Raw genomic sequence first — 27,869 nt, forward strand, 5'->3', positions numbered from 1 at the left:
AATCAACATTTAATGATTAAATATATAGATTTTTAAATCTATACTTCCCTCTCCATACAATCAGAGCGTAATGTAACCTGCCTGCCCCTCCTAGGCATTAAAGGGCGGCTGGTGCACCCAGCCTATCACTTAACTGTTCAGCCAATCAAAGAGAAACTCCACCCATTTTTCAAAATCTCTGCATAATTAAGTGGTTAAGATGTAAACAGAGTCGTTCAGAGTGGTTTGGTGTGAAACGCTCTGTTCTAGAGAAACTTACCGAGTCAGAACTGTTCACAGTGGTGGTGATCGGAACCAGACGTCCACCTCTAAAAGCTCCCTCACAGAGAGTTACTACAGGAAATGGCTTTGAATATGCTGCTGAATGTCTGATACACTGGTTTATGGTAGTTTTGAGAATACTTTGTCTCTAAAACAGGTTCACTCGTGGTTTGGAAAGTAAACAAATTGGTTATACTGTCGTATGCAAAAGTCTGGGCCCCCCCGGTCAAATTAGCTGTTGAGTTTCTAAGTGAAGAGTTAACACAACACATCAGAGAAAACGTCTCTGCACATTTTAATGCACAATTACTGTCTATTTCCTCAATTTAACTTAAAAAATGACCCCCGCCCCCCCGCCAACATGTTCAACTTTATTAAATTTATGTTACATTATGCAGAAAATGCCATATTTAAGTGTGTTTGTAGATGATGTGTGAACTTTGTGAGTTTATAATTTATACATTTTTTTTAAAGGGGTGCTTAAACTTTTGCACACCACTGTATTTGCGTCCCCTTGGTTCCTATCGCCACCACTGCAAGGACTCGTTTCTCTAACATGGAGCATTTCACGACAAGCCACTGTGAATGACTTTGTTTTACGTCTCTAGAATTATTTAAATTTTGAAAAATTGGTGGACTTCCCCTGTAACACCCAAACAGTCCACCAATGAGCTGATTTTAAGTGTCAATTTATGGCACGTTTTCACGAGATTAATCAATGAGATATGCTGACACAGACACCCTCCCACAGACAAATAATAAACAAGAACAAATAATAATAATAATAATGATAATAATAATAATAATGATAATATTAATAATAATAATTCCTACACTCGGCACTAAAACATGACAGAATCATGGCTTTTTTCACCACCATTCAAAACCACTGTGACTCCTTTTCAATGTAAAACAACACAAAGGCCTAAAAGTAACACAAAGGATCCAAAATATGTCAATTATCACACAGGAATTATATATATTTTTGTCTTGGTGGTTGATATGACGGCCTAGCACGGCTCTGAACGGTCCTGAGGTGTAGATGAATGTCGCCGGAGCGCGCTCTCTCCGGACGGACGCTCGTTTTCGCGCCGAGCGCTCGTTTATCTGGTTCTCGACTGCTATCGGACACTTCACTGGCACCAGATCGTACGTGATCGACATCACATCAATGGAAATCAAAGCCAAAAGAATAAATATGAGCATCGGTGAAGAAACGAGATGGTGAAGGCATCGTTTGTCTGTCCTTCAAGGTCGTCGCTGTGCTCCTTTAGCTGCTCTCACTGATTCTAAACACAGAAAACAAATCATCCGTCATGCGTATTCTCCCTCTTCCTCTCTCTATCGCCCTCTCTCTCTCTCTCTTCCCCTCTATCCTCTATTCTCACGCTTTTCTAAAACTCGGCAAACTCTTTCGCGCATTTCTCTGTGACGGACACTCGGATCTCTTCCTCTTCGTAGTCGTCAAAGTTGCTGGTGTCGCCAGGGCCCCTGCACTTCGGGATAAACGGAGCCTCCACCTGTGGACGAACGCACAAAACACACCCACAGAGTTAGCTTTGTTCTCTACAACGGCGTTTCAGGGCCACTGTTAATAAAATAATAAAAATAATAAAAATAGTAGACTTCAAGAATAACGTCGCAATATTTCGAGAAAAAAGTCATAATATATTGAGAAAAAAGTCGTAATATTTCGAGGAAAAAAGGTCGTAATATTTTGACAACAAAAGTCGTAGAATTATGACATTAAAGGGTCATTAATACCAGGAAAGGTTGTAATATTGTGGCCAAAGCCTTTTCAAAGGGAAGCAGCACCTCCTGGTGTTAAATGAGGGGCGGTGAGTTGGTGGAGTTCTACTTTCATATCGATTTCACCCATAAAGAAACACTCAGTCTCCCTGTCTCTCCTGCACATCAGCACCAGCCTGTTATTAGTATAAGAACCGGCTGAAACAGCTGAGCAGGAAACTGTTTATCTAGAATAAAGAGCTAGACGGACTCGGAGGAAACTGTCTGTCTGTGGTGTTGAAGGAGAACCGCAGGCAGGGTCGTCTACACGGCTATCGGGGGCTACATCTCCCCCCATTCAAAGAGGGCATGAAGTTTCACAGACAGTGAGAATGATGATCAACATGATCCACAGAGAGACAGGAGTCAGTGGAGCTCCGGCGCCAGTACAGCAACCGAGACCCCAACGCGTTATGGTAGCCCCCTACAGTTAGCCCCCCTACAGTTAGCCCCCCTACAGTTAGCCCACTTTATCCCGGAAATATTACAATTTTTTCCTCGAAATATTACAACTTTATTTTTGAAGTCTACTGTTTTTATTTTTATTAACAGTGGCCCTAAAAACGCCGTCGCAGTTTTCAGTGTCAGAGACTGTTTAGTGATGTTTAATCTCAACTAACTCATGTTAACAGCTAAAATGTTAAACGTCCTTTGGTCTAAATGTCCTCTGAGCAAAAATCTGAAAAAATTTCTCAAAATCCATTAAACCACATGGCTAAAAAGAGAGTTTTATCTCTTAATTTATCATTAAAGTCATTCATTTTGGACACTTTGAGCTACTGACTTTGAAACCAGAAAATTCAGTACCACTTTAAAATAAGACTACACTTACAAAGCATTCATGAATGGTTTAAAATAAGTTTATTAATGGTTATTAATTAGGCCTTAAAATCACTAATAAGCATTTATAACACAATAAAAAGGGCAACAGGGACCTGTTATTTGCCAAATTGTGAACCCACATTCATTTGTACAGTTATACCTCAGATTTTGATGTTTACTGATCTCATTTTGTCATCATCAGTCAGCATTAAACCTCTCAGCTTCATCACATATTCGTATTCATCAGATACAACAGCTCACTTTTGCCTTTTTATTAATGTGTTGTAACCGTGAAGTGTTTATGACATAGCTAATAACCATTAACACACTATTTTTAAACCATTCATGAACGCTTTATAAGGATAGACTTACATTAAAGTGGTACTGAAAACTCATTTTCGATGTAACTGTAACTAAAAACAGAATTATTACATGTAATAAAAATGGTCAGTTGGTATTTTTTCCAAGGTATAACTATACAAAGTTTACACATCCTTTTCCACCAATCAGAACAAGTTCTGTAGTATTTCTTTCTATTCAGACTAAATTCAGCTGTTGGACATGAACGAACACATTTTATAATAAACATAATGTTATTGATACTTGCTTAATAATAAGGATGTCATAATGAGTTCTTTGGACAAAACCACAGAAGAACCACTTTTGTTTCCCTGAAAAAAGTATATTTTGGTTCCCTAAAGAACCTTTTAATGTTCCTGGAAAGAACCTTTCAAATGTATATGTTTTAGAGAATCATCTTTTGGTTCCCTCAAGAACCTTTCACTGGTCCTGTAAAGAACCTTGCAAATGTTTATTTTTTGGAGAATTATCTTTTGGCTCTCTAAAGAACCTTTCAAATGTATATGTTTTGGAGAATCATCTTTTGGTTCCCTAAAGAACCTTTCAATGGTTTTGTAAAGAATTTTTTAAATGTATGTGTGTTGGAGAAACATCTTTTGGTTACTAAAGAACCTTTCAAAAGGTCTTGTAAAGAACCTTTCAAATCTGTATGTTTTGCTGAATCATCTTTTGGTACCCCAAAAACTGAATGGACATTTTTCGTAGAAACACCTTTTGGTTCCCTAATGAGCCTTTCAATGAAAGGATCTTTGTAGAACCACTTTTGCTACGAAAACCTTACGATGTATGGTTCTTTAAATAGCCCTATTTTTTTTCCCTAAAGCAGCGGTTCTCAAACTGGTCCTCAGGGTCCCCCAGATTTACAATGCATAGTGACAGAGCGAAAAATGTGGACTGTCTGAGCCCTGAAGTCCGGTTTGACAACCACTGCAATGTGGACTCTTTCAACGGACGGTTCTTTGAAGAATCACATTTGTTTCCCTAAAGAACCATTAAAAAATGTGTTCATTCCTTAGTTTTCTAAAGAACCTTTAAACTGATGTTCTTTAAGAACCAACTTTTGGTTTTCTAAATAACATTTTAATATATGCTTCTTTGACAAAATCGTCTTTGGCTTCCCTACAGAATCTTTTAATGCATGGATTTGTGTATGATCACGTTGGTTTTCTAAAGAACCTCTCACTGAATGTTTTTTGAAGAATCTTTTTTTAGGTTTTTGGTTCCCTAAAGCAGTGGTTCTCAAACTAGTCTTGAGGACACCCCAAACGACACACATTTTCGCACCAATCTAACACACAATGCATAGAGACAGAGCGAAAATGTACTTGTACTTTCCAGTTGGTCTAGTTCTGTATGAATTTTAGAGAGTAACTTAGAAGTAAAGTAATGAGTAGTGAAGTTACTTCTTTCAGGAAGTAGTAAGTGCAGTAATCCTGTTACACTTTTAGAGTAACAGTAACAGTAATTAGTAATTTGTAACTGATTTCTTTTTGAGTATCAAACCCAACGCTGGCGTGTGTGTGTGTGTGTGTACGTGAACCTCACCCTCCGCTGGTAAATGGCTATCCAGTCAGTGGTAGAGAACCACTTATGACCCTTGATGTCGTTGACACCGTTCTTGAGGTTTCCGTAGCGCTTGGTGAGGTCCACCTGGAGCAGGTTCCTCAGCAGCTCCTTCAGGTCTGAGCTGAAGTGGGAAGGGAAGCGCACCTGGGAATAAAACACCACACGGATCAGCCCACCAGCTACTTTGCTACAGGTCTGGGCAAAAATAATTAGCACTAGATTTTCTTAGACCAGGAGTCGGCATCATGTGACCCTGGAGAAGCATGCAGCTCTTTCACTGCCCTGTTGCGGCTTCACAGCAGAATTAGATTTTAGGTAATAATAAAATAATCCTCCATTGCAGTAAAATAAAGCTCTGCTGATCGTTCCACACAGTTTAACAATAAATGGTCCTAAACTCTGGAGTTAATGTAGAAACGCTGATTCACCCTTTAACACTGAAGATCAGCGCAGACTGATGGTCACATAGCAACGCAGACAACAGTCTCACCTAGTTAGTAGCTAACAAAAAGGCAAGAAAAAGATTTAAGACGAATATCGGCAATTTGGAGACGAATGGACTTGTTTGCATTTTAATCACTCCAGCTGGTTTCCTGATACATTTAACCAACAACGAGAAACTGTCAAACACTAGAAAGTCACAAAGTTGAAGTCAGCTTCTCATTCCCCAGCTTCTTGTTCGAATTTTCCCGTTCCACCTTAAATGGTACAGTGGTAACATTTAAGGTGGAATGGGGAAATTTGAACAAGAAGCTTCAGTTTCTCAAGAAGCCAAACACTGAAAGAGATTTTACAAGAAACTGGGCAATTTAGCTCATTATATCGTACAACCTGGAATATGCATCACCACCAAAATCATTATGAACCAAGCTTTTGAATGCAAACAGCAGGGGGCGCTCTGATCACTGTCCTTTCCAGTAGTACTTTTGACACCCAAGCTAGGCTACCATTTAGTCATTATAAAGACATCTTCTCAAACGTCAGTTGGCCAGAGCCCACTGGCAGGCCTAAAGTTTTATTACACATTTATAACCCAAGAATAGTTCAACCAGTTTGCATTGAACTTCCCGTAGTTACTGAATAATAAGCCTTAGCATGTAATAAGCCTGGAATTAAAATGGGTTAAAAGAAAGCTTGGCTTTATGAATCGAGGCTACACATAAATTTAGCCTCAGTGGCTCCATTCTTTCTCCATAAAGCTTGGCTAAATCCAGTGGGTCATTTCCAAAACGCTTAGATAATGCAAAATCATGAAGCCTCCAGAGCTCTTATGATCATGGACCAGGAAAAACGGACTGACTGTGAGATAGCACAGATTCACAATATCTGGTGAATCTAACACTCGCCTTGCTTTTAAAATCCAGCAACTGCACAATAAAACAATGAGGACTTTCCCCATATGAAGCAATGAGGATGTAAACAAAGTGCACTTGATTATATTTATTTCAGCCCCGAAAGCTGCACAATGCACCCAAAGCCAGCAAACCAGCTTACGAAGTCACAGTGGAGCTTTACAGGCTAATTCGAGCACCTGTTTCTGACTCATTTCTTTATGCTTGAGAGCCATCAAGATGGAAAAAGGCTGTGTGAGTTTTTGTGGATGAGGAGGGAACAAACAGAGGAATTCTACATTTTTGGTGCCCATTTACTACATTTGACGTCCAATTATGATGTTTGTGTGGGTTTACGTACCAAAAGAGTCATAATTCTTGCTAACGTGATCATTTTCTAACCTCTCTTCATCCTATAGAACTTTTGTTAGTGTGCCTTAAAGACTGATATATCTCTGTTGTTGGAACAAAACCTCGTATCTATATTTTTGTCGTTTTTGAGTTTTTGATGTAGTTTGAAAGTGCCGGTTGTCCTGTACATTGTGTGTAAGTTTAATGAAGAATGGACCAAAAGAAACAGCCCAAAATGACTTGGAAAAAATTCTGGTTCCATTGACTTACATTAAAAGCACAGCATGTTTTTCCTTTTCCTGTAAAGTTACCAGTTTGGAGATACGTTTTTCTTCCGACAACAGTGATATGTAAATGGGGTCTGTTCTGATTGCCCTGTATTGTGCCTCATTTAAAAATGTTCAATTAATTAATAAAAAACAAATAATTAAACTACTATAAAGTATTCAGTAATGTCAAAAACGTATTCAGTACCTACTATGAATTACTCACCATGTATTAATTACTCCATAATTACTATTAACTGTTTAGTATCTTTAGTATCTGTTTAGAAACTTCTCAGAGCATCATGAAATCTAATATCACCACAAATCGATTCAATTTGATTCATTTGGCACAGTCTTTGGGTCATGCTTCTCTTGTGAGGCTGCGTAAGGTGAGAGTCGGTTTGCTGACCTTTCCTGAGACGATCTTCTCGTAGATGTGGATGGGCTGATCGGCGAAGAACGGAGGATAACCAGCAGCCATCTCATACACCAACACGCCCAGAGCCCACCAGTCCACCGCCTTATTATAACCCTGAGAGAGAGAGAGAGAAAGAGAGAGAACATCACTCATTCATCCACCGCAGGGAAGACAAAGGAGCTCCACTGCAGACGGCAGCAGCTCACCTTGCTCAGGATGATCTCTGGAGCGAGATACTCCGGCGTCCCACACAGCGTCCATGTGCGTCCTTTCACTCGCTTCGCAAAGCCGAAGTCCGTCACCTGCACCAACACCATAAAACGCTCAACGTATCGTCGCTGTCATGAAAAAACCTTTTCTCTTCATTGTTTGGTTTTTTACATAATGTGTACATAAAAACTCCAGCTGCTCTTTGCATCATGTTGAAATTTCATGATGAACAGACCAACAGAAATCTGCTCAAGTAAAAATATGCTCACTTATTTTCACTTAGATCAACTGAATGTGTAATTTGACCGGAGCTGTTCAAACCTTTGCATACTGTACTCTAAAAGAGCAGAACTTTTAGGTGACTCTGCCATTCTGTACTAAAATATATACACTTTATTTATTTTACTGCATTTAAACCCTAATCGGCGGCACGGTGGCGCAGTGGGTAGCGCTGTCGCCTCACAGCAAGAATAGCCTGGGTTCGATTCCCGGCCGGGTGACCCGGGTCATTTCTGTGTGGAGTTAGCCTGTTCTCCCCGTGTCTGCGTGGGTTTCCTCCGGGTACTCCGGTTTCCTCCCACAGTCCAAAAACATGCAGTCAGGCTGATTGGACGTGCTGAATTGCCCCTAGGTGTGAGTGTGTATGTCTGTCTGTCTGCCCTGTGATGGACGGGCGACCTGTCCAGGGTGTATCCTGCCTTCCGCCCAATGACAGCTGGGATAGGCTCCAGAAGGATAAGCGGTTTAGATGATGGATGTATGTATGTATGAAACCCTAAACATATCAATTATTTTTCTCTCTAATGATGATGCAGGTAGATATTTATTTATAATTGTAGTTATTTATTTAACATTAATGTGTCTCAATCGTAAAAGATAAGTACATTAAAGATATCAGATATTGGAATCAGCCCACAATTCCCACATTGGTGCATCCCTAATAAAATTTAAATTTAAAACATAAATATAAACTTGTATAATTCATAGATCCTTAAAACCACAAAGGGTTTATATCAGTGATGTGTGCATGTGTTTGCGAGTCACCTGTATGTAGCCCTGCTGATCAATGAGGAGGTTTTCTGGTTTCAGGTCTCTGTAGATGAGGTCCAGAGCATGCAGATACTCAAACGTTAGAACTATCTGAGATGCATAAAAGCGGGCGTGAGGTTCACTAAAAAACAAAAGAACAGAGAGAATAGTGTTATTACAGGTCACCTGTTTTCAGAGTGTATCATGAAGACTTCCGTATCATGGAAAACTGAATGTAGTACATAAACACTGTTAAGAGTTTCAAATCGTGCCATAGAAACTAAGCAGAAACAGCGTGTTTTTAATTTTTGACTTTTGAATTATGTATTACATACAGTCAGCCGAAAGCTGTTTAGCCCCGCCCAGTCACATTTAAGTGCTGTGGATTGTTCTTAGTGGAGGAATTCTCTGTTTTGTTTACTATAAACAATAGATAAAATTATTTATTGTACAAAGTAGTTTCAAATAAGTTGAGGCACTATGTGAAATGCTAATAAAAACAGGAAGCAGTGATTAGTATATTCTGTTTGGTCTGAATTAAGCTGAAAACAGTACAAAAACACAATATTTAATGTTTTAACTTATGAACATTATTGTTTTGTTGGGAATATAAAGCTCATCCGAAATATGATGCCTGCAGCATGTTCCAAAAAAGTTGGGACAGAAGCGTGTTTACCACTGTGATACATCACCTTTCCCTTTACCATTCATCCATTCATCATCTTAAATGCTTAATCCAGCTAGGGTCACATGAGGAGTTGGGAGAGCAGAGAATCCCAGATGACCCTGTCCTCCGCAACTTCCTCTTGCTCATTTCAGGGGACCCTGAGCTGCTCCCAGGCCAACTTGGAGATATAATCCCTCCAGCAGGTCCTAGGATTACCTCAAGGGTCTCGCCCCAGTAGGCGGTGCCTGGTAAACCTCCACCGGGGGGTGGCCAGGGGGCATCTGGATCAGATGCCCGAATCACCTCAACTAGTTATCATGTTGCATGTTAGCATGTGGGTCCTTGAAAAAGACGGTGTCTAAAAGGCAGCATATGTTGCTCCAAAATGTGTATGTAACTTTCATCGTTAATAGGGCTTTCACAGATGTGCAAGTTACCCACTAATACCCCCCCATATCATGACACACCTTGACCTTCGAACTTTACACTGGTAACAATCTGGATGGTTCTTTATGTCTTTGGCCCATAGAACACGGTAAAATACTATTACTTTCATAACCAATATGGTAGATTGACTCATCAGACCACAATACACGTTTCCACTGAGCGTCATTGCATTTCAGATGAGCTCGAGCCCAGAGAAATCGGCAGCGTTTCTCAGCGCTGTTGACAAATGGCTTCCACTGTGTATAGTACAGTCTTTCCCTGCATTTATGGATGCAGTGATGAAGAGCATGTATTGATAACAGTTTGTCAAAGTATTCCCGAACCCACATGGTGAAATCCATCACAGAAGCATGCTGGATTCTAAAGCAGTGCTTTCTGAGGGATCGAAGGTCACGGAAATTCAGCTGTGGTGTTTGGCCTTGCTTTTTATGGCCAGAGATATTTTCTGGATTCCCTGAATCTTCTATTATGCACTGTAGAGGGTGAAATTCCTTAAACACTGGCTGAGGAACGTTGTTCTTGAACAGTTGACAATCTGCTGAAATATTTTGGCAAGCCTCAACCCATTATTGCTCATAAAGGACTTTCCTGGGTGCTCAATTTATACCCAAGCATGATTACATCACCTCTTTTAAAATGTTTTCTGAAAACTTAAAATGCGCCTAGTCTTAACTTGCCCTTGTCTCAATTTTTCGGAACATGTTACATCAATTTCAGAATGAGCATTTACTTACACAACCAATGAAGCTGATAAGGCAAAACATGAATTATCTTATCTTTTATACTATTTTTGTTTAAATATAGGTCAAAGTGAATTTTCTAATCTCTGCTTTCTCAATTTTTGCCAAATCATTCCTACAAACGTGAAATGCTGTAAGGAGGAAAATGTTCAGCCATTCAGATTTTGGAATTAATCTGAAGCCAAACACAAACAGGTCTGAGCTGTGTGTAAAAACTCACCTGAACCTGCCGATTCTGCGCAGGTGTGAAAACATCTCTCCTCCCTGAACGTATTCCATCACCATGTACAGATTACTGTTATCCTACAACATACAGACAGACCATTCACATCACCATGTTCATCACACCATCCACTCACATTAAAGTCTCTGTATTACAAATGAGAAACACACAAACATACAAACCTTGAAGGAGAATTCCAACTGCACCAGGAACGGAAAACTGACGGCCTGCAGAATCCTCTTCTCATTCAGAGTGTGCTCTATCTGCTTCAGTTTAACCACCTGAGGGAGAGAGAGAGAGAGAGAGAGAGAGAGAGAGAGAATGGTTAGAAAAATAGACTAAACCTGTGCAAAAGTCAGAGACCACCCTAGTCAAAACAAAGGAAGTGCAAAGTATCCATTTTTCAAAGAAATCTGCAGGGATGTTTTTCTACTTTTCCAAAGTTCAGTCTTAGAAGCTGGTTGATCATTTTCTGAAGTAATCAAACACATTCAGTGATGTTGAGGTCTGGACTCTGGGGTGGTCAGTCCATTGTTCAGCTTCTTTGTTTGATGTGTCCGTCTCCTTTTCTCAGTGAGGTTCTTCTTGACAGCTACACATCCTTTCAGACCCACAGCGCTGAGTCGTCTTCTCTCAGTGGAAGGATGCACAGAAACACCTGTGGATGTTTTCAGATCTGAAGCAGCTTGATTTTCTCCTCTCTCTCAGAGATGAAAGCTTTAAGTGCTGTTTATCTGATGGGGGCAGTTTTGGTGTCTACCAGGTCTTCCAGGTGGTTGTTAGGAGGCTCATTTTCTCTTTATCATTTAAACATTTTTTATACTCCAATTTTGGAAACTCCTTTCAGAATAGCCACTGTTTATATTAACAGTTGGAGAGATCCCTGAACAGGAACTATTATGGCCCCACCTAAAATCACCCCTGAATGCACACCTATATAGTATCTGATAGGTGTTTCCAAAAACACAGGCAATTGTACTGAACTGCAAAAGGGACTCTGCTGTTAAAATAAAGCAGACATTCCAGTATGAGTTAATTCCCATCTCCTGTAAGATTGCACCCTTCCATCCACGATGGGGATGGGCATGTGGTCCCCACAATACTTAACAAACACTTCTAATCGGAAGAGTCATGTGTGTTCACTGCTTCAACGGTTCGCTTCATGCAAATCCATAAGGCTGCGGGTTCTATGCAAAACAGCTCCTGCTTTTATAACTGCCACGAGAACCAAATACAGAAGAAATCCTCTTTGGAAAGACAAAAACAGAGCTCAATATTTATCTTTTCACAGCAAAAACTGTACATTTTACATTCATTTACTTCACAAAGGCCTTGAAAGATGTCATTTTTAAAAACCTTATCTGTCCGGTTGCAGGTTTCTCAATAAAAAAGCAAAAATACTAAAGAGTCCATTTCATCCAGTCCTGTGTCGTATTCTTCATAACTTTCATATTTCATAAGCTACATTCAAAAGGTGGGGGTCATATGAGAGCTGTAACTGTCTTCTTTCCAGTCTAATAGATGGGTGATGTAATTCTAAACCCTTATAATAAAAGAAGCTGAACTCAAACAATTTTTTTTTCTACTGAAAGTCGACCCATTTTTCCACAAATCTGGGCTATAAACTATAAACAGATGGCGTCTCTTCAGTGATCTGCTCTGTAAAAATCATTTTTACAAAATAATACAAAGAGCGTCTAAGATTTTTGGCTTTCAGCAGTAAATTGTAAGCATATAGCAATATGTGTGATCATAAAACATGTTCTGTTAATTTGAGGGGAGCTTTTACAAAAAGAAAATAAATAAATAAAATAAAAATTTACATTTATTTCATGCAGTTACTGAATAATTTGCCTTACGATTTGGTCATGTAAATTCAGATGGACAAACCAAAATATACCCTGGTCAATAAGATGTTAAAATATATGAGTTTGATGTAGTTTGTAAGCACTGTTAAAGTACCCAGTACATACAGCCCATTTATGGAAATTAAGCTGCAAAAACAGCCTGTTTAGAATCCACTGTTGTTGTGATGTCACCAATAATGAACACGTGTACAGAGATCAGCCTATTCAGCCTACAGCAGTTAAGCTCCACCCACTCACAGTGAAGTTATAAGGAGTGTTTCAGTCCTGATTTCTGAATGAGTCACGTTACAGGGCAGCCAATCCGCTCACTTTCAAGTATTGGTCTTGAAGGCACAGTAACAACAACAGCCTGTTTAGCACTAATGGATAAAGAGAGGCTGGAAAACTGTAATATAAAAATGAATTATGACTGTTTTTAGTACAGAAAACCACACAAATATTATAAGTGGACCTAAAGGAGAAAAATAAAATAAAAATGTGGGATATGAATCCTTTAACAGATGCTAACTCATAATGTTGGGTCACAAGGCAATCAGTTAGCAAGTCTGAATGTGGTTCACAAACAGATTTTTTGCAAATCCGCGGCTCTTCAAACAACGGCCTCCTAAAACTTTTCGCAAAAATTCAAGAATAATTAGGGTAGCATACTTTTAAAAATATGCAATATCAGATTACATTTACCATTATCAACATTACACGTGAAAACACACAAAATATATATAAATAGGTTCACTGGTGGTTCTGGATAGTAAATAAAATGGCTATATTTGTGTTGTAGTCATGGTGATCCCTGGTTCCCATCACCACCACTATAAAGATATCTGAGTGTGTAAGTTTCTCTACAATGAACCATTTCACACCGAACCACTCTAAAAGACTCTGTCAAGGATTGAATTATGCAGACAGTTGGAAAAATTGGTGGAATTCACCTCAGGCCCGCTGGTGGGCCCAAAGTTTTATTACACACTTCTATAACCTAAGAATAGCTCCACTAGTTTGCGTTGAAGTCCCTGTAATTACTGAATAATAAGCCTTTGTATGAAATAAACCTGGAATGTTAATAGGTTGATTTGTCATTTTAATTACCTTTGGTCACATGGGAGCACTGATTTTTACCAGAACAACAGAAAATCCTATAAAAGCATGAAAACTCATGAGTTCTGTTAGATCCTCATCCATTATATACAACGATACAAGATTTCATCACTTAAGACAAATCAGAACAAGTTCTGTGGCAGTTTTGCTCATGATACTAAATTTAGCTATTAAACTTAATATTTAATTTTATGATTGTGCCCATGAAAAGTATGGTACCTGTGTCACTATGACTGATAACAATGGTTATGTGTAGTTTTGGGAATAAAGGCAAAGGGTCTGACTGCAGAATTCACACCCGCAGTTTCAGGCCAGTGGAACACATGCGCAGTTGGATGTCATGATTGTGGCACCTAAACAAAGTCCTTATAGTGTAGTTGAGCGTTACGAGCGCCTGGCTTCAGCGAACAATATGGCGTAATTGCGGAGAAAATGAACAACATGTCGTGCACATGGCAGCTGAGCGAACTCTGTGGACAAAGACGCTACACAACAAAGCCTCTGATTGGTCGGTAAAAAAAAGTCGTGCCATGATTTCACATTTCACGGTGAAATGCGCATTTGTTAAATAAACAATGAATACTTCCTAAATGTACGATATTAACTCTACTATTCAGTAGTACTAACTAGTACGAAGCACCAAAACATGCAGGTTATCTTATGTTTTGGTTCACAAGAGGACGAGGCTGAGGTTGGCTTTCTATTCACCAGCTTCTTGTTCGAATTTTCCTGCTCCACCTTAAATGGTGGCAGTGTTCTGAACTCAAACGTTGCCACAGATAGAACAGTGAAAGAATCGTTTTCCAGCAGTCATGAAGCTCATCATAAAATGTCATAGCATCACGTAGAAAGTATGCGAGGTTGTAAGCTCGCGAAGGCGCTTTCGGCTTCGCACAACCCCTGAGAATTTCGCTTCGCAAGAAGTACGCTGAGGCCTTTACACCAGGCTGAAACACTCCGTAGAACTTCATCGTGAATGGGCAGAGCTGAACTGTTGTAGCCGGAATAGGAAGGTAAGTGTACGTAAGTAGGTTGGTTTTTGTGACATCACAAAAACAATCAATTCAAATCCGCTTGCCCATATTTGGACTATACGGCCCAGGAGCGAAAGACACATTATGTATTTTCTCCTCTTATTTTTAGAAAATGAGCTCATTTAAAAGGAGGGAAGCAGCACTAGATGTCCGAGTGTCTCCCAGGTGTCATTAGTACCTTCTGCTTGTTGAGGATCTTCATGGCGTAGTGCTGGCCATTCTCTCGGTGTCTGACGAGCATCACTCGGCCAAATGAGCCCGTGCCCAGAGTCTTCAGCAAGTCAAACTGGTCCAGAGACGCTGTGTTCTGAGTGAGGACACACACACGTCCAGAGAAATGATGACACACTAATGCAATCCTGCAGCGAATCTGTTTCAGACCACCGCTTCATGACTCCAGCAATGGGCAGCTACTGCATTTTACCAGGACAGGCCAGAATTTCACATCTGATGTATTGGTAATCTCACACTCCTGAGATTTAGTCCCATTTACTACACTTATTACTCAAGTTATTTACTAACTATGCTAAATTATTCAGTTTCCACTCAAATTTATTCAGTAACTTATCAAATTATGTAGTTTCTGTTAGAAATTATTCAGTATCTACTATAAATTATTCCGTAACTACTAGAAATCATTTCCTACCATAAATTATTTACTACTTACCATAAATAATTTAGTATCTACTCTAAATTATTTACTAATTACCATAAATTTAGTATCTACTACAAATTGTTCAATATCTACTATACAGAATTCAGAAACTACTAGAAATGATTTAGTTTCTATTATGAATTACTCAATATCTACCATAAATTATTGTCACCACTAGAAATTATTTACTACTAGAAATTATTTAGGTTCTGTTATGAATTATTCAATATCTACTAGAAATTATTCAGTAACAACTAGAAATTATTTACTACCATCAATTATTTAGTATCTACTCTAAATTATTAAATAACTACTAGAAATTATTTAGTTTCTATTATGAATTATTCAATATCTACTAGAAATTATTTACTAATTATCATAAATTATCTAGTATCTACTCTAAATTATACTGTAACTACTAGAAATTATTTGCTACCAGAAATTATTTAGTATCTACTATAAATTATTCAGTAACTATTATGAATTTAGTTCATTTCCATTACAAATTATTCAATATCTACTACACATTATTCAGACACTACTAGAAATGATTTAGTTTCTATTATGAATTATTCAATATCTACTACAAATGATTCAGTAACTACTATCAATTATTTACTAATTACCATAAATTATTTAGTATCGACTACAAAATTATTCACTATCTACTATCCATTATTCAGTAACTACTATAAATTATTTACTACCATAAATTATTTATTATCTACTCTAAATTATTCAGTAACTACTATAAATTATTTTCTACCAAAAATTATTTAGAATCTACTATAAATTATTTACTACTACAAATTATCTACTAATTACCATAAATGATTTAGTATCTACTATGAAACTATTTAGTAACTAACATGAATTTATTCAATAACTACTATAGATTATTTACTAATCACTATACATTTTTAACCTATTTTAACCTAAATTATTCACTATTATAAATTATTCACTAATTACTCCAAATTATTCAGGACCTATTATGAATTTAGTTTCTATTACAAATTATTCAATATCTACTATAAATTATTCAGTACGTACTATAAATTATTTATTAATTACCATAAAATATCTAGTATCTACTATAAATTATTTAGTAACTAACATGAATTTATTCAATAAATACTATAAAATTTTAACTTATTACTATAATTTATTTAATACCTGCTATAAATTATTTACTTACTACAATGAATTATTTAGTATCCACTATAACCACTAGTATGAAAGTAATGTGTAATTTCTGTAGTTTTGAGAGTAAAGAACTGAGGTGTGGATCTACACACAGACCCTTATTAAACCTAACGTCATGCTGACAATCCATTCAGAGTCTTTGTGTTTGTCTCCTTTAACTGATTTAGCTCCGTCCTCCAGAGTAGCTGGTGAGCGTTCATGTCCACGTTGGTCAGTAAAATGGATTAGTATGTGGAGTGTTTGTTACATCATGCTCATTCTATTTTAAGAATAGTAAATAAAATGTAATCACGGGCTGCATGTAGTGCTACATGCCTACTGCATATTAAAATAAATGCAACAATAACATTAAGAATCACATTATGAACAGAGGAGATCAAGGGTAACAGAAATAACAGTTTTTTCTGCACATGCCTTAAAGGACTCGAGGTTAAACAGAGTCAATCTATCCTATAACTCTCACCTGTGCAGGATTCTCCCATTTCCTGAGGAAGTCTTCCCTGGCGAGGGCCAAGAACTCTTTGACTGTGGAGAGAAGCAGGTAGAGAGTGAGCAGTTACAAATAAAAACTCACTGTAATTTTATTCTAATTATTTTCTTACTTGTAGCTCATCAAAAAAGTGGAGAAATTGTGTGGAAAGGGCAGATTGTAAACTTCACTCCCCTACCACATTTGTGTGTAAGTAGAATAGGAGATATTTTAATCTGATTTGAATTTGATGAAAAGTTGTTATTGTATCGTGTTATGAAAGCATCTTTACAGTCATTGACATCAAAACAAACAGAAAAAGTCAGAAGTGCAGACTCAAATATGCTGACATAGAATGTAAATGTATATTATGTTCTAAGAACCTATGTAATTAACTGTGTAATTATGTGATTACAGTGAAATAAAAGAGCAAAACAACAGTATTAACATAAGACTTCAAGCATTCAAGCAATCAAAGACAAAAATCACTGTAATTTCCTGTAATCTTTCAGCAAAATGTGAAGACTTATTCCAAACATGCTTTTACAAACAGATACAAAAATACATACATACACATTATATATATATATATATATATATATATATATATATATATATATATATATATATATATATACACACATTGGGGGTTGGGGAAATGGTGCAAATCACACCACCACTGGACTGTGGAGCAGTGGAAATGTATTCTGTGGAGTGATGAATGACGCTTCTCTATCTGTCAGTCTGATGGACGAGTCTGGGTTTGGCGAATGCCAGCAGACTGCACTGTGCCAGCTGTAAAGTTTGGTGGAGGAAGGATAATGATATTGGGTTGTTTTTTTAGAGGCTGGTCTAGAACCCTTAGTACCAGAGAACAGAAATCTTAATGCTTCAGCACCAAGACATTTTGGACAATTCTATGCTTCCAACTTTGTGGGAACAGTTTGGGGAAGAACCTTTTCTGTTCCAGCATGACTGAGCCCCAGTGCACAAAGCAAGGTCCATAAAGGCATGACTGGGTGAGTTTGGTGTGGAAGAACTTGACTGACCCTCAAAGAGCCCTGACCTCAACCCCATCTAACACCTTTGGAATGAACTAGTACAGAGACTGTGAGCCAGGCCCTCACATCCAACATCATTGTCTGACCTCACAAATGCTCGTCTGGATGAATGGACAAAAATTCCCACAGACACAAATCAGACACTCTGAAATATAGAAGAAAGCTTCCCAGAAGAGTGGAAGCTGTTTTAGCTGCAAAGGGGGACCAACTCCATATTAATGCCTAAGGATTTAGAATGGGATGTCATAAAAGCTTTGTGATAACTTCTGATGAGTCTTTTACATCACTGTGGAGGAATTCTGACCCACTCTTCTTAGCAGAATCATTTTAATTCGGCTACATTGGAGGCTTTTCAAGCATGAACTGCCCGTTTAAGGTCTTGCCACAGAATCTCAATGAGATTAAATCAGAACTTTGGTGGACTTGCTTGTCTGCTTTGGATCATTGTCCTGCTGGATAACCCAACTGCGCTTGAGCTTTAGGTCCCAAACTGGCAGATGGACATTCTCCTTCAGGATTTTCTGATAGAGAGCAGAATTTATGGTTCCATCAGTTATGACAAGTCATCCAGGTCCTGCAGAAGCAAAGCAGCCCCAGACCATCACACTACCACCACCATGTTTCACTGTTGGTATGATGTTCTTATGGTGGAATGCAATGTTAGCCTTACACCAGATATAACGGGGCTCATATATACCTATCATGGAGGAAAAACACTGACCTAGTTTCACTCACAAATACGTCAGGAAAATATACTATGATTTCCCATTCACACTTTCTCTAAAAGCAATGTTTCTCCAGAAATGTTCTCATTTCCAAGATATAAGATTTTGTTTTCCCGGGCAACAAAACACTCTTTGCATCCAGAGCAATTTTTAAACAAAAACTTGGACTCCACGGCCAGAGCACAGTGTACATCCATCCTATAGCCATTCACCACCTTAGCCACAGCTGCCCTAACAGACATCCAATGATTCTGACATTGAATCATCATGATTAGTATTTAGCAGTATTCGCTGGCTGACTGTGCTCAGACTAGCCTAAGTCTGCAAGCCTAGGCCTGATCTATGTCAGAGAAGAAACCGAACTGTGTCCTTTAACTTGAAACTGGGTTGATTTAGCTTTTGTGGTGGTACACAATAGAGCTGAAACAATTATTTAACATTATGTCAACAAAAAACTGTCGGCAAATCTTTCCATTTCCATTTTCAAAGCTGTTAGAGTTCATGACTTGACCTGAAGAGGGCAGCAATTCACTTATAGTGCTGTACATATGTGAGCAGATAGCGAAAGAAAAAGAACAATTACGGCTGTGGGTTAAATGAAAGATAAAGTAGTCACACACAACATATACAAGTCTGACTGAGCTTTCTACAGAAACACAATGCTACCCTCGACCACCAGGGGAAAACAAAACACCTGTTGAAGCAGCAGAACGGTCAGTAAACGGTAGCTTTCCCTCCTTGCTGCTGATCTGGCAAACCAAACTCCTACCTGAGGATGTGCACTGAGTTCATGTTCCCCTGACAAATATCATTAAAGCTCATCATGTTACATTACCACGTTAGTCACTGGAATATTAAATAAAACTGCTTAATTAACTTAAAATACAACTAATTCTGTCAACATTTCAAATGAAAAAATGCCATCCGCTCGTCCTGGAAACCTGTTCACACAGAGCTCGTCTAGTGAATCATTAAGCCAGTGAAATGATGCAGCCTGAAGAGCTGTAATGTTAATCTAGCTTTATTATTACATCACTTATATTTAGCTATTGCTTATTGCTTACTGCAGCTCAAAATTATTGGCAGGCTTAAGACAGATGCATGAAACAAATGTGTTTATTTTCCATGTGGGTGACTTAGCTCTTCCTGAAAACTAAACTCAGTTTGTCAGAACATTGCAAGAAATTTTGAATTTTATTTAAAAGTTTGTTTTTTTTTCCCCCAAACATCAGTACAGTAATAAGATGTTAATAAAGTTGATATTCTACAATTATTCTGTTATTTTATGGAAAAAAATAAATATGTCAATTAACTAACATGAAAAATTGACTATGAAAACTATTTTAATGTATAGTGTAATAGGACTATTTTCTGCAGTCCTATTACACTATGTGCAGACCACTAGCCAATCCTGTGGCCTACTGCTCAAACTCATTAAAAAGCCCAAAAAGGGATGTTCAATGGCCAATCACTACTGCACTGCAACTGAATCCATGCCTAGGCTTCATCTGTGCCTGAAAAGCTGGCCTATTTATGAATCAGAACCAGGCTGTGTCCTTTAAGCTGAAACTGGGTTGATCTTGCATTTGTTGCATGCCTCTATGTCCATGCCACGAGGCCAGTTGTTGCTTTGGCCCATTACTAAAAAAGCTGAAAACAGTTTTCAGCAGTGAACGTCCATTGACACTGCTGGTTAGTCCAGGCCTAGGTTCCATCCATGCCTGAGAAAGTGGCCTATTATGAATTCAGACCAGTCTGAGTCTACATTGAAAAGGCTTTTCAATGGTGAATCATTTCAAATCTAGGCTTCATCCACGCCTGAGAAAGTGGCCTGTTATTAATCAGAACCAGGCTGTGTCCTTTAAGGTGAAACTGGGTCGATATAGCATTTGTGGCCACTAGTTAAACCCCTGTCTTACTGCTCTGGCTCATTTCTAAAATGGCCAAAAAGGACACTGAATTGTCAATCACCACTAGCCTTGACAGTCCAAACTCTGCTTCATCCATGCCTGAGAAAGTGGCCTGTTATAAAGCTAAACAAAGCCTGGTCCTTTAGGGTAAAGCTGGATTGAAATAGCATTCGTAGTGTTGCACTATGTACAGGCTAACTTCCTGGCTGTAGCTCATTACTAAAAAGGCCAAAAATGCTGTTGAATGGTCAAACGCTATTGGAGATGTATCTTAGTCCAAGACATCCATGCCTCAGAAACAGATAAGCCTGTCCAAATTATTACATAATCGTGCAATTGCAATTATTTTCCTCAGTTGTTGGCAGTCACAATCGCATATTTATGTCACAACAAACAGAACATGAACTGGCTGTGTTTTCATCAGATGAGTCTTATGAAAACACCACTGGTATTGCAACTAAACCCAAGCCTAGGTTCCATCCATGCCTGAGAAACTAATCCCAAACCAAAACGGATTTCCAACCATGAACCACCACCACTTTCGCACACTCATGCTATGTTCACATTACCAGGCTGAAGTGGCACAAATCAGATTTTTTGCCCTAATGTGACTCAGATCTGATGTTTTCAGGGCTGTGTGGACACAAATCTGATCTTTTCAAATCCGACCTGAGCCACTTTCATATGTGGTCCTAGATCGGATACATATCCGATTCGTGGCCATGTGAACTCAATGTGATGCTCAGATCGGAATTTATGTGTTTTTTTCCACTGCGCGTGACCATCATTCAGCGTTACCATGGCAGCAGCGCCGAACAGAAGTTAAAGCCTGTAAACAGTGGAAAAGCAGCTCATCTCACCTTTTTCTCCTTCGTCTCGCTCTAATAATGAAGCTGAGAGCTGATCAGTGTTAATGATCTTCACAGCGAAGCTCGTTCTGCTCATTAGCTTTTGTGCTGATGATGCACGTGATTCATTCACGTGACGTTACTGAGTAGGATGTGCGCATGCGGGTCATTTCCGGACGCCGGTTTGTCACATTAACGACAGATTTGAGTCACTTACCTAAACGAGTGTGAACCATCGTGTCAGAGAGATCAGATCTGAGCAAAAAATCTGATTTGAGCAATGAACGTAGCCCAAGACTGCATCTAGGCTTCATCCATGTCCTAGAAATTGGCCTCACGAATCAGAACCAGGCTGTATACTGTAAGACGAAATTGGGTCAATACAGCTACTGTGGCCAGTACCTCAACCACCCCGGCTTATTGCCCTGGCTCTTTACAAAAAAGACCAAAAAGAACATTCGATGGTCAATCAGTATTGGCAGTGGCACAGCCTAAAGCCACTGGCTTGATCCATACCTGAGAAACTGGCCTATTAGGCCTAGACTAAAAAGGACTTAATTGGTGACATTTTCTGATTGCTACTGGAACTGAGCCCAGGCCTAGGTTCTATCCATGCCTGAGAAACTTGCCTATTATGGATCCAGACTTGCCTAATCAAAGACCAATAAGCATTTCCAATCGTGATTCGCCATTGGCGTTGCTAATAAAACCGAAGTAGCGCATTATGAATCAGAACCAAACTAAACTGAAACTGGGTGATGTCTCATTTGTGGCTTTGCACTAGGCTTATATCCTGATTTGTTATCCTAGACCAAAAGGGGCCTTTAGTGGTGAAGTGGTGAATGTAGCGTCCTGGTTAACTGCTGCCAAAAGCCAAATGTGATGTTATGAGCTCAATCACCACTGGCATTGCAACCCATGCCTCTTCCATGCCTCAGAAACTGGCCTATTATGAATCCAGACTGGCTTAATCCCAAACCAGTAGCATTTCCAATGGTGATTCACCATTACCATGACTAGGACCAAACCCAGACTGCCGCTTAAACCTGAACCGGGTTGATCCAACATTTGTAGCATCACACTATGTGCACACCACTAGACTCACTGCCCATTATTATGAAACCAAACTAGCCGGGTCCTTGACCAAACAGAACTGTCAGCTGTGACTAGCATCATGGTTTACTGCTATGGCTCAAAGGCCAAATAGGGTATACAATGGGTTCAGTGGTCAGTTACCACTGGCACTGCACCTAAACCCAAGCCTAGGCTTCATTCATGCTTCAGAAAGTGGCCTATTATGAACCCAGACCAGCCTAATTCTAATATCTCCAACAGAGCGTTACCTCTGGCACCGCAAGTTAGTCTAAATCTAGGCTTAATCCATTTCCAGGAAAGTGGCCTACAATGAATCAGAACCGGGCTGGGTCCTTTCAGCTCATACAGGGCTGATGTATCAATGGTGGCACTATGATGATGGGGGTGATGATGATGCTCTCCTGGTATAAACAGTGGAGATCAATAGATCAACATGAAGAAAGGAACAGCAGAAATGACCAAGAGATGGACAGAGCCACCCACCGCTTTCCATCTCGTTTCCTCGCTTGGCAGCCGGCGTGTTGCCCATGACTCTGGGTGCAGCAGCTGCAGGAGGAGGGTCTCGATGCTGCTCTCCTCCTTTCCAGCCTCTTTCGACGCGATACAGCTGCAGGGAGCGCTCACAAAGCCGGTCGTGATGGAGGATGTGGCGGTTCGCGTTAGAGCCGAGGCCGACCCCCCGTCTGCATCTGCATCAGGCCGGGCTCAGAGGCTCTCCAGCCGGCCTGAGCCCCTCTGCAAGACCCGCTGTGGGCCCCCCCCACCCCCGGGGCCCTCGCACCGCTCCCTTCTAGCCGGATGCCTCTCGTCACGCTCCGGTTAAAGCCTCCACAAACCCTCCGCGGCTCTCCGGGGCTCAGCCTGATCTCCCCGCCCGGCGCTGCTCGAGCCTCTGCGCAAACGGAGCATGAAAAATAACAAGGCGGCGGCACAAACGCAGCTTCGCCGCGAGCCCCGCCCACAGGCGCACGCCACTGGTCGACTCCAGCATCCGAACGCTGAACGGCGCGCAACGATTGGGCGCTGACACAGGTACGGAGCCACACGATTGGTCGGTCAGGGCGGAGTCGAAAAGAGTAAAACAAAATATGAAATAATTACTCATTTAAAACCTTAAATATATTTCCTTCAGCGGCTAACGGTCTAATACACTGCAGCGGTTATACATTAATATTGTATGTAAATTATACACCATTCAATAAAGCATATTTATTAAAAAAAAAGCCTCAAATAAGCTTGAAATTGTGTAATATTTCATTCTTTACAATTTTACTCAACAGCAATTCACCCTCAAACTGCATTAAAAAAAGAACATTTTAGAAAAAAAGAAAAAAAAAACAACAACAAAAGATTTTTATATTTGAACTAGATTACAAGGTTTATGGCACATTTACGTTTAAAACTGTGTAAAATTTGATTCTTTACATTTTTACCCAAAAGCAATTCACACCCCAAAAAAAAAAATAATAATAATAATTAGATGAAAATTATTTTGTAAGGAAAAAAAATTCTATATTTGAACTAGATTACAAATTCTAAGGCTTAAATACGTTCGAAATTTTGTAATATTTGATTATTCACATCTTTACCCAACAGAAATTCACACCCAAACTGCATAAAAAATAATTATTTAATAATAAAGTTTTGTTGATTTTCTAAGTGAAGTCATTCACACTGTCACTCAAATGAATTTAAAGACTTAACTCAATAAACTGAGACTATTTATTTATTTATGCATTTATTTATTGTTCCAGTTTATTTCTATTGGTGGAAATGTTGATGTCATATTAGTATAGCTCCCATTAATTTAACAACAGACAGTGGTGTGCAAAAGTTTAAGCAACACTAGGAGAAAAATGGCATGTTGATTTTCTAAGCGAAAATAAGTTACACATCCTCCACATGGAGCACAATTCGGCCTATTTTAATACACGTTTACTGTTTATCTGCTGAATTTAACAGAGGAAAAACATCAAATGTGAGCTGTGCAGAAGTTATAGCATTTTTCCATTACATAAACCTCAGCAGATAAACAGAAATTGTGCAGTAAAATTCACAGAAAAATGCTGTATTTGAGTGTGTTCTCTGTGGAGGACGTGTTAACTTACTTTCACTTAGAAAATGAACAAAATGTCGTTCCACTGGTGTTAAAACGTTTACACACGTTTGGTCTACTGGTAATCAGAGTAACATGTTCAAGTTAAAGTAGCCCAGGAAGAAACAGCTTGAGTAGAAGTTCAAAAGCAGCAGCCCAGAAAAAAACTCTCAACTAACCCGTAACTTATTTTACTCCACAGAGCTTCTTAGTCCATCCAGCATCCGGTTATGTCTCTATTTTAATGTAAAATAAGGCTGTAAATGCTCCCGAGTGAGAGGTGTGAGCAACAGTGAAACAGTTCAGGAGCTGAACCGACACAACAGAATGGGGGGGAAAATTAGGAATTTACTGTTAGTGACTAAAATGGAGTACAGAGTAAGTAAAGGTGTTCTTATTTGATCTTTGTTTGTGTTAATGGTATCTGAGTACACAGAACACAGTAAAGAAAACTAGTTACTACACACTGACAGCCGTATTGATAGACTTCACAAAGCAAATCGCCTCACAAAACATTTCACACATCCCAAAATATTTACACTATTCACACTTTCGAACCAACCCATCATACGGCGCACAGGTCAATCCCTCACAGAAGACAGAAACAGAAGAAAGCAGCAGCTGATGCGTCTCAAACAGCCTCTTTGATAATATTCCACATTTGAGTTTGTAATTAGGAGAGATTTTAAGATTCGAATTGGACAGAAACAGAAAAAAAGACTCAAACTCAATTCAAAATGTAACTGTCATTAATTACTTAATGACATCTAAAGCTGCACTATGTAAGTTTTCTTTTTTTTGGCGAAAATTAAAAGTAGCATTACAGAGTCAGGAGAAACAAAACAGGCTACTATGTTGAACGTTGGCGATCCAAAGTGGGCGGAGTCAGCAACGTGACTAAGTTGAGCAGAGATTAACTTTATGCAAATGAGAAGTGAAGCGATGTGGCGATAACCAATAGGGATTGAGCATTTAGCCGCATAGTACTCGCTTTATCTCGGCCACTGTGAAACGGTACACTCCATTTTCGGATCCTAGATAACTGTCCCTACAACAGGTGGAATAAGGCGGCGGTGTGTTCGTCGCAAACAGAGAGTAAATCACAAAGACCAAATAGCGTTTTCCTCACAGACTGACTGCACAGACAGGGATTAAATTAAAATAAGCACACACAAGATTTCTCACCTGGATATTTATTTTTAGCGGGAACGCCTCTGATTTGTGCTTGGCGTCAGTGAAACCATGGCAACCAACGGTCCGCTCGGGTTCTGAAACACCCACAGGCGATGAGCGACCAGCGATCAGGGCGACAATAGGTGAAAAGTCTCTGCTGGTGTGAACGTAGGGTTAAACGCCACACGCCCAGGCTCAGAAGATCCGGCTCAATGTTTAGGTCTCAAATGCAAAATCAGCATTAGCACATAATTCACTCACATCCTCAGAGGACACGTCCCTCACCGAGCTCTCTCTGAATTCTCTTTGAGTCATCGGATTCATCCGCTCAAGGACGACCTACGTTACAGAATGTTCTTCCACACACTGCGTGCAATTCCACCTTTCCACCAGAGAGGCCTCCAAATCCCCAAAACACACATAGTGTAGCTTTGAATAATGTAATAATAAAAAACTGTAGACGTCAACCACATTCATAGAGACACATCGTAGAAAACCACCGGCGAGGTTAACGTCCACACAAGCATCACTGTCATACGGTATTTATGGGATGGAAGAGGGTACAAATGTTTTATGAAGTTAATAATAATAAGAAGAAAAATATGGGTCTGAAATGGTGTGTGGCTGTCGATTAGCCGTTCCTGAGAAAAGAACAGTAGTTGCACCAGAACACCAAAAACTGTATATTTAAGGTGTGAAAGTTTAGTGAGAAGTAGCAAATGCCACCAACTTCTAAGACTGAACTTTGGAGGTGTGTCTGCAGATTTCTTTGAGAAACTGAAAGTTAGTCTCCCGAAAACAATGGAAGCTGTAATGCAGGTAAAGAGGGACACATTAAATATGAAAAAGCCTGAAATTTGATTGAAGCTTCTGTGTATTTTTCAGTTTAATAAATCGCTGCTGGCGGAACAAAAGCTCGTATCTCCATTTTTGTCGTTTTTCAGTTTTTGACATAATTCGAAAATGCCTGTTGGCCTTTATGTTGTGTGTAAATTTCATGATGAATGGACCAAAAGAAACGACCCAAAATGACTTGGAAAAAAAATCGGGTTCCATTGACTTCCATTAAAAGTAAAGTTATAGTTAAAAATATAGTTAAAAGTTAAATATACACACATACACAAACTTTTCAGGAGAAGGAAAACAATCCTTAACTTGTAATGTAAGTTAATGTAAAAAATAAATAATAATAATAAATCCAAGTTACTTTGGATCATTTCTGTTGGTCACTATCATTGATTTTTTTTACCCAATATAAAAGGCAACAGGGTGTTTACAAATTGTGAAAACAAACAAAATATACAAAAGGGCAGATATGAGCTTTTGTCCCGACAGCAATGATATATAACTAGTACTTTTTCAGTATCCAACTCTTGTCCTAGTATTTCTGATACTCTGTACAGACTGAGCACCACTTTGAACTCGACCTCTTTAAGAGCGAAGATGAGGAACACACTGTTTTTCGGGAAAGGCGCCGGTACACGGTCAGGTTAGCCCAGCGTGTCGGAGCAGAGATGAAACGACAGAGCATGAAAAGAAAAAGGACGAGTGCAAAGGGAGAGACGGGACGAATGAAAGGATGAGAGTGTTTGTGTTTGGGGTGGGGAGGGGGGGGAGGGGGGCCGGGGTAGATCAAAAGGTAGAATACACCAAAGACGTCCCTCACTGCCGTTGCCTGGTAACCTGAGCAAAGCCGAAAGGACGTCACGTGTGAACAGTACAGCAATAAGAGAGAGAGAGCAGCGTTACAAACACAGGTATTTCAATTTATTAACTTCAAGCTTTTTAGGTTTTACATGTGTCACATCAGGAGGACACTGAGGAAAAACGGCAATCAAACTCACACACACACGACAAAAAGAGAGGAAATAACACCAAACTTGAGGATTAAGGCGAGCTCGTCTTCTGGTTTTTAAAAAAAAAAACATAATAATAAACAATCCTAAACCCGGAAGGCCTGACTGTAGCTTGTAGAGCAGAACTGATGGGTTCTTGTATCCATCTGATTATCAAAACCTCTGAGATGAACTGCTGAAGGTAGTTTGTGTCCAAAGCTGCTTCTTTGAGTCACAGAACACTGTAGAAGAACTGAGCTCCTGTAGGGGCTCCTCACGGCCCTCTAGTGGACATGAAGTGCATTGACGTGCCAAAACAGA

At 39.3% G+C, this 27,869-nt stretch overlaps 1 protein-coding gene across 1 annotated transcript; it reads right to left on the minus strand.

The window, feature by feature from the left end:
* Nucleotides 1–250: 250 nt before the first annotated feature.
* Nucleotides 251–23,129, minus strand: prkacab (protein kinase, cAMP-dependent, catalytic, alpha, genome duplicate b). The gene is made up of 10 exons (XM_036557093.1): nucleotides 22,929–23,129; nucleotides 16,801–16,862; nucleotides 14,655–14,783; nucleotides 10,662–10,760; nucleotides 10,477–10,559; nucleotides 8,418–8,544; nucleotides 7,370–7,465; nucleotides 7,155–7,277; nucleotides 4,777–4,941; nucleotides 251–1,781 (listed from the first exon to the last, which is right to left on the minus strand). The coding sequence occupies exons 1-10, from the start codon at nucleotides 22,972–22,974 to the stop codon at nucleotides 1,656–1,658; spliced, it is 1,056 nt and encodes a 351-aa protein (XP_036412986.1). The 5' UTR covers nucleotides 22,975–23,129; the 3' UTR covers nucleotides 251–1,655.
* Between the last annotated feature and the right edge of the window lie 4,740 nt (nucleotides 23,130–27,869).

The sequence above is a fragment of the Colossoma macropomum genome, unplaced genomic scaffold, assembly GCF_904425465.1.
Source record: "Colossoma macropomum unplaced genomic scaffold, Colossoma_macropomum, whole genome shotgun sequence".
In the NCBI taxonomy this organism is placed as follows: Eukaryota; Metazoa; Chordata; class Actinopteri; order Characiformes; family Serrasalmidae; genus Colossoma; species Colossoma macropomum.

Coding starts and splice junctions, on each gene's coding strand:
- prkacab (XM_036557093.1), bottom strand. CDS start 22,974: ATGGGCAACACGCCGGCTGCCAAGCGAGGAAACGAGATGGAAAGCG. Junction 7,278..7,369: donor CAGAGATCATCCTGAGCAAG/GTGAGCTGCTGC, acceptor TCTCTCTCTCAG/GGTTATAATAAGGCGGTGGA. Junction 4,942..7,154: donor AGAAGATCGTCTCAGGAAAG/GTCAGCAAACCG, acceptor TTTTATTCCCAG/GTGCGCTTCCCTTCCCACTT.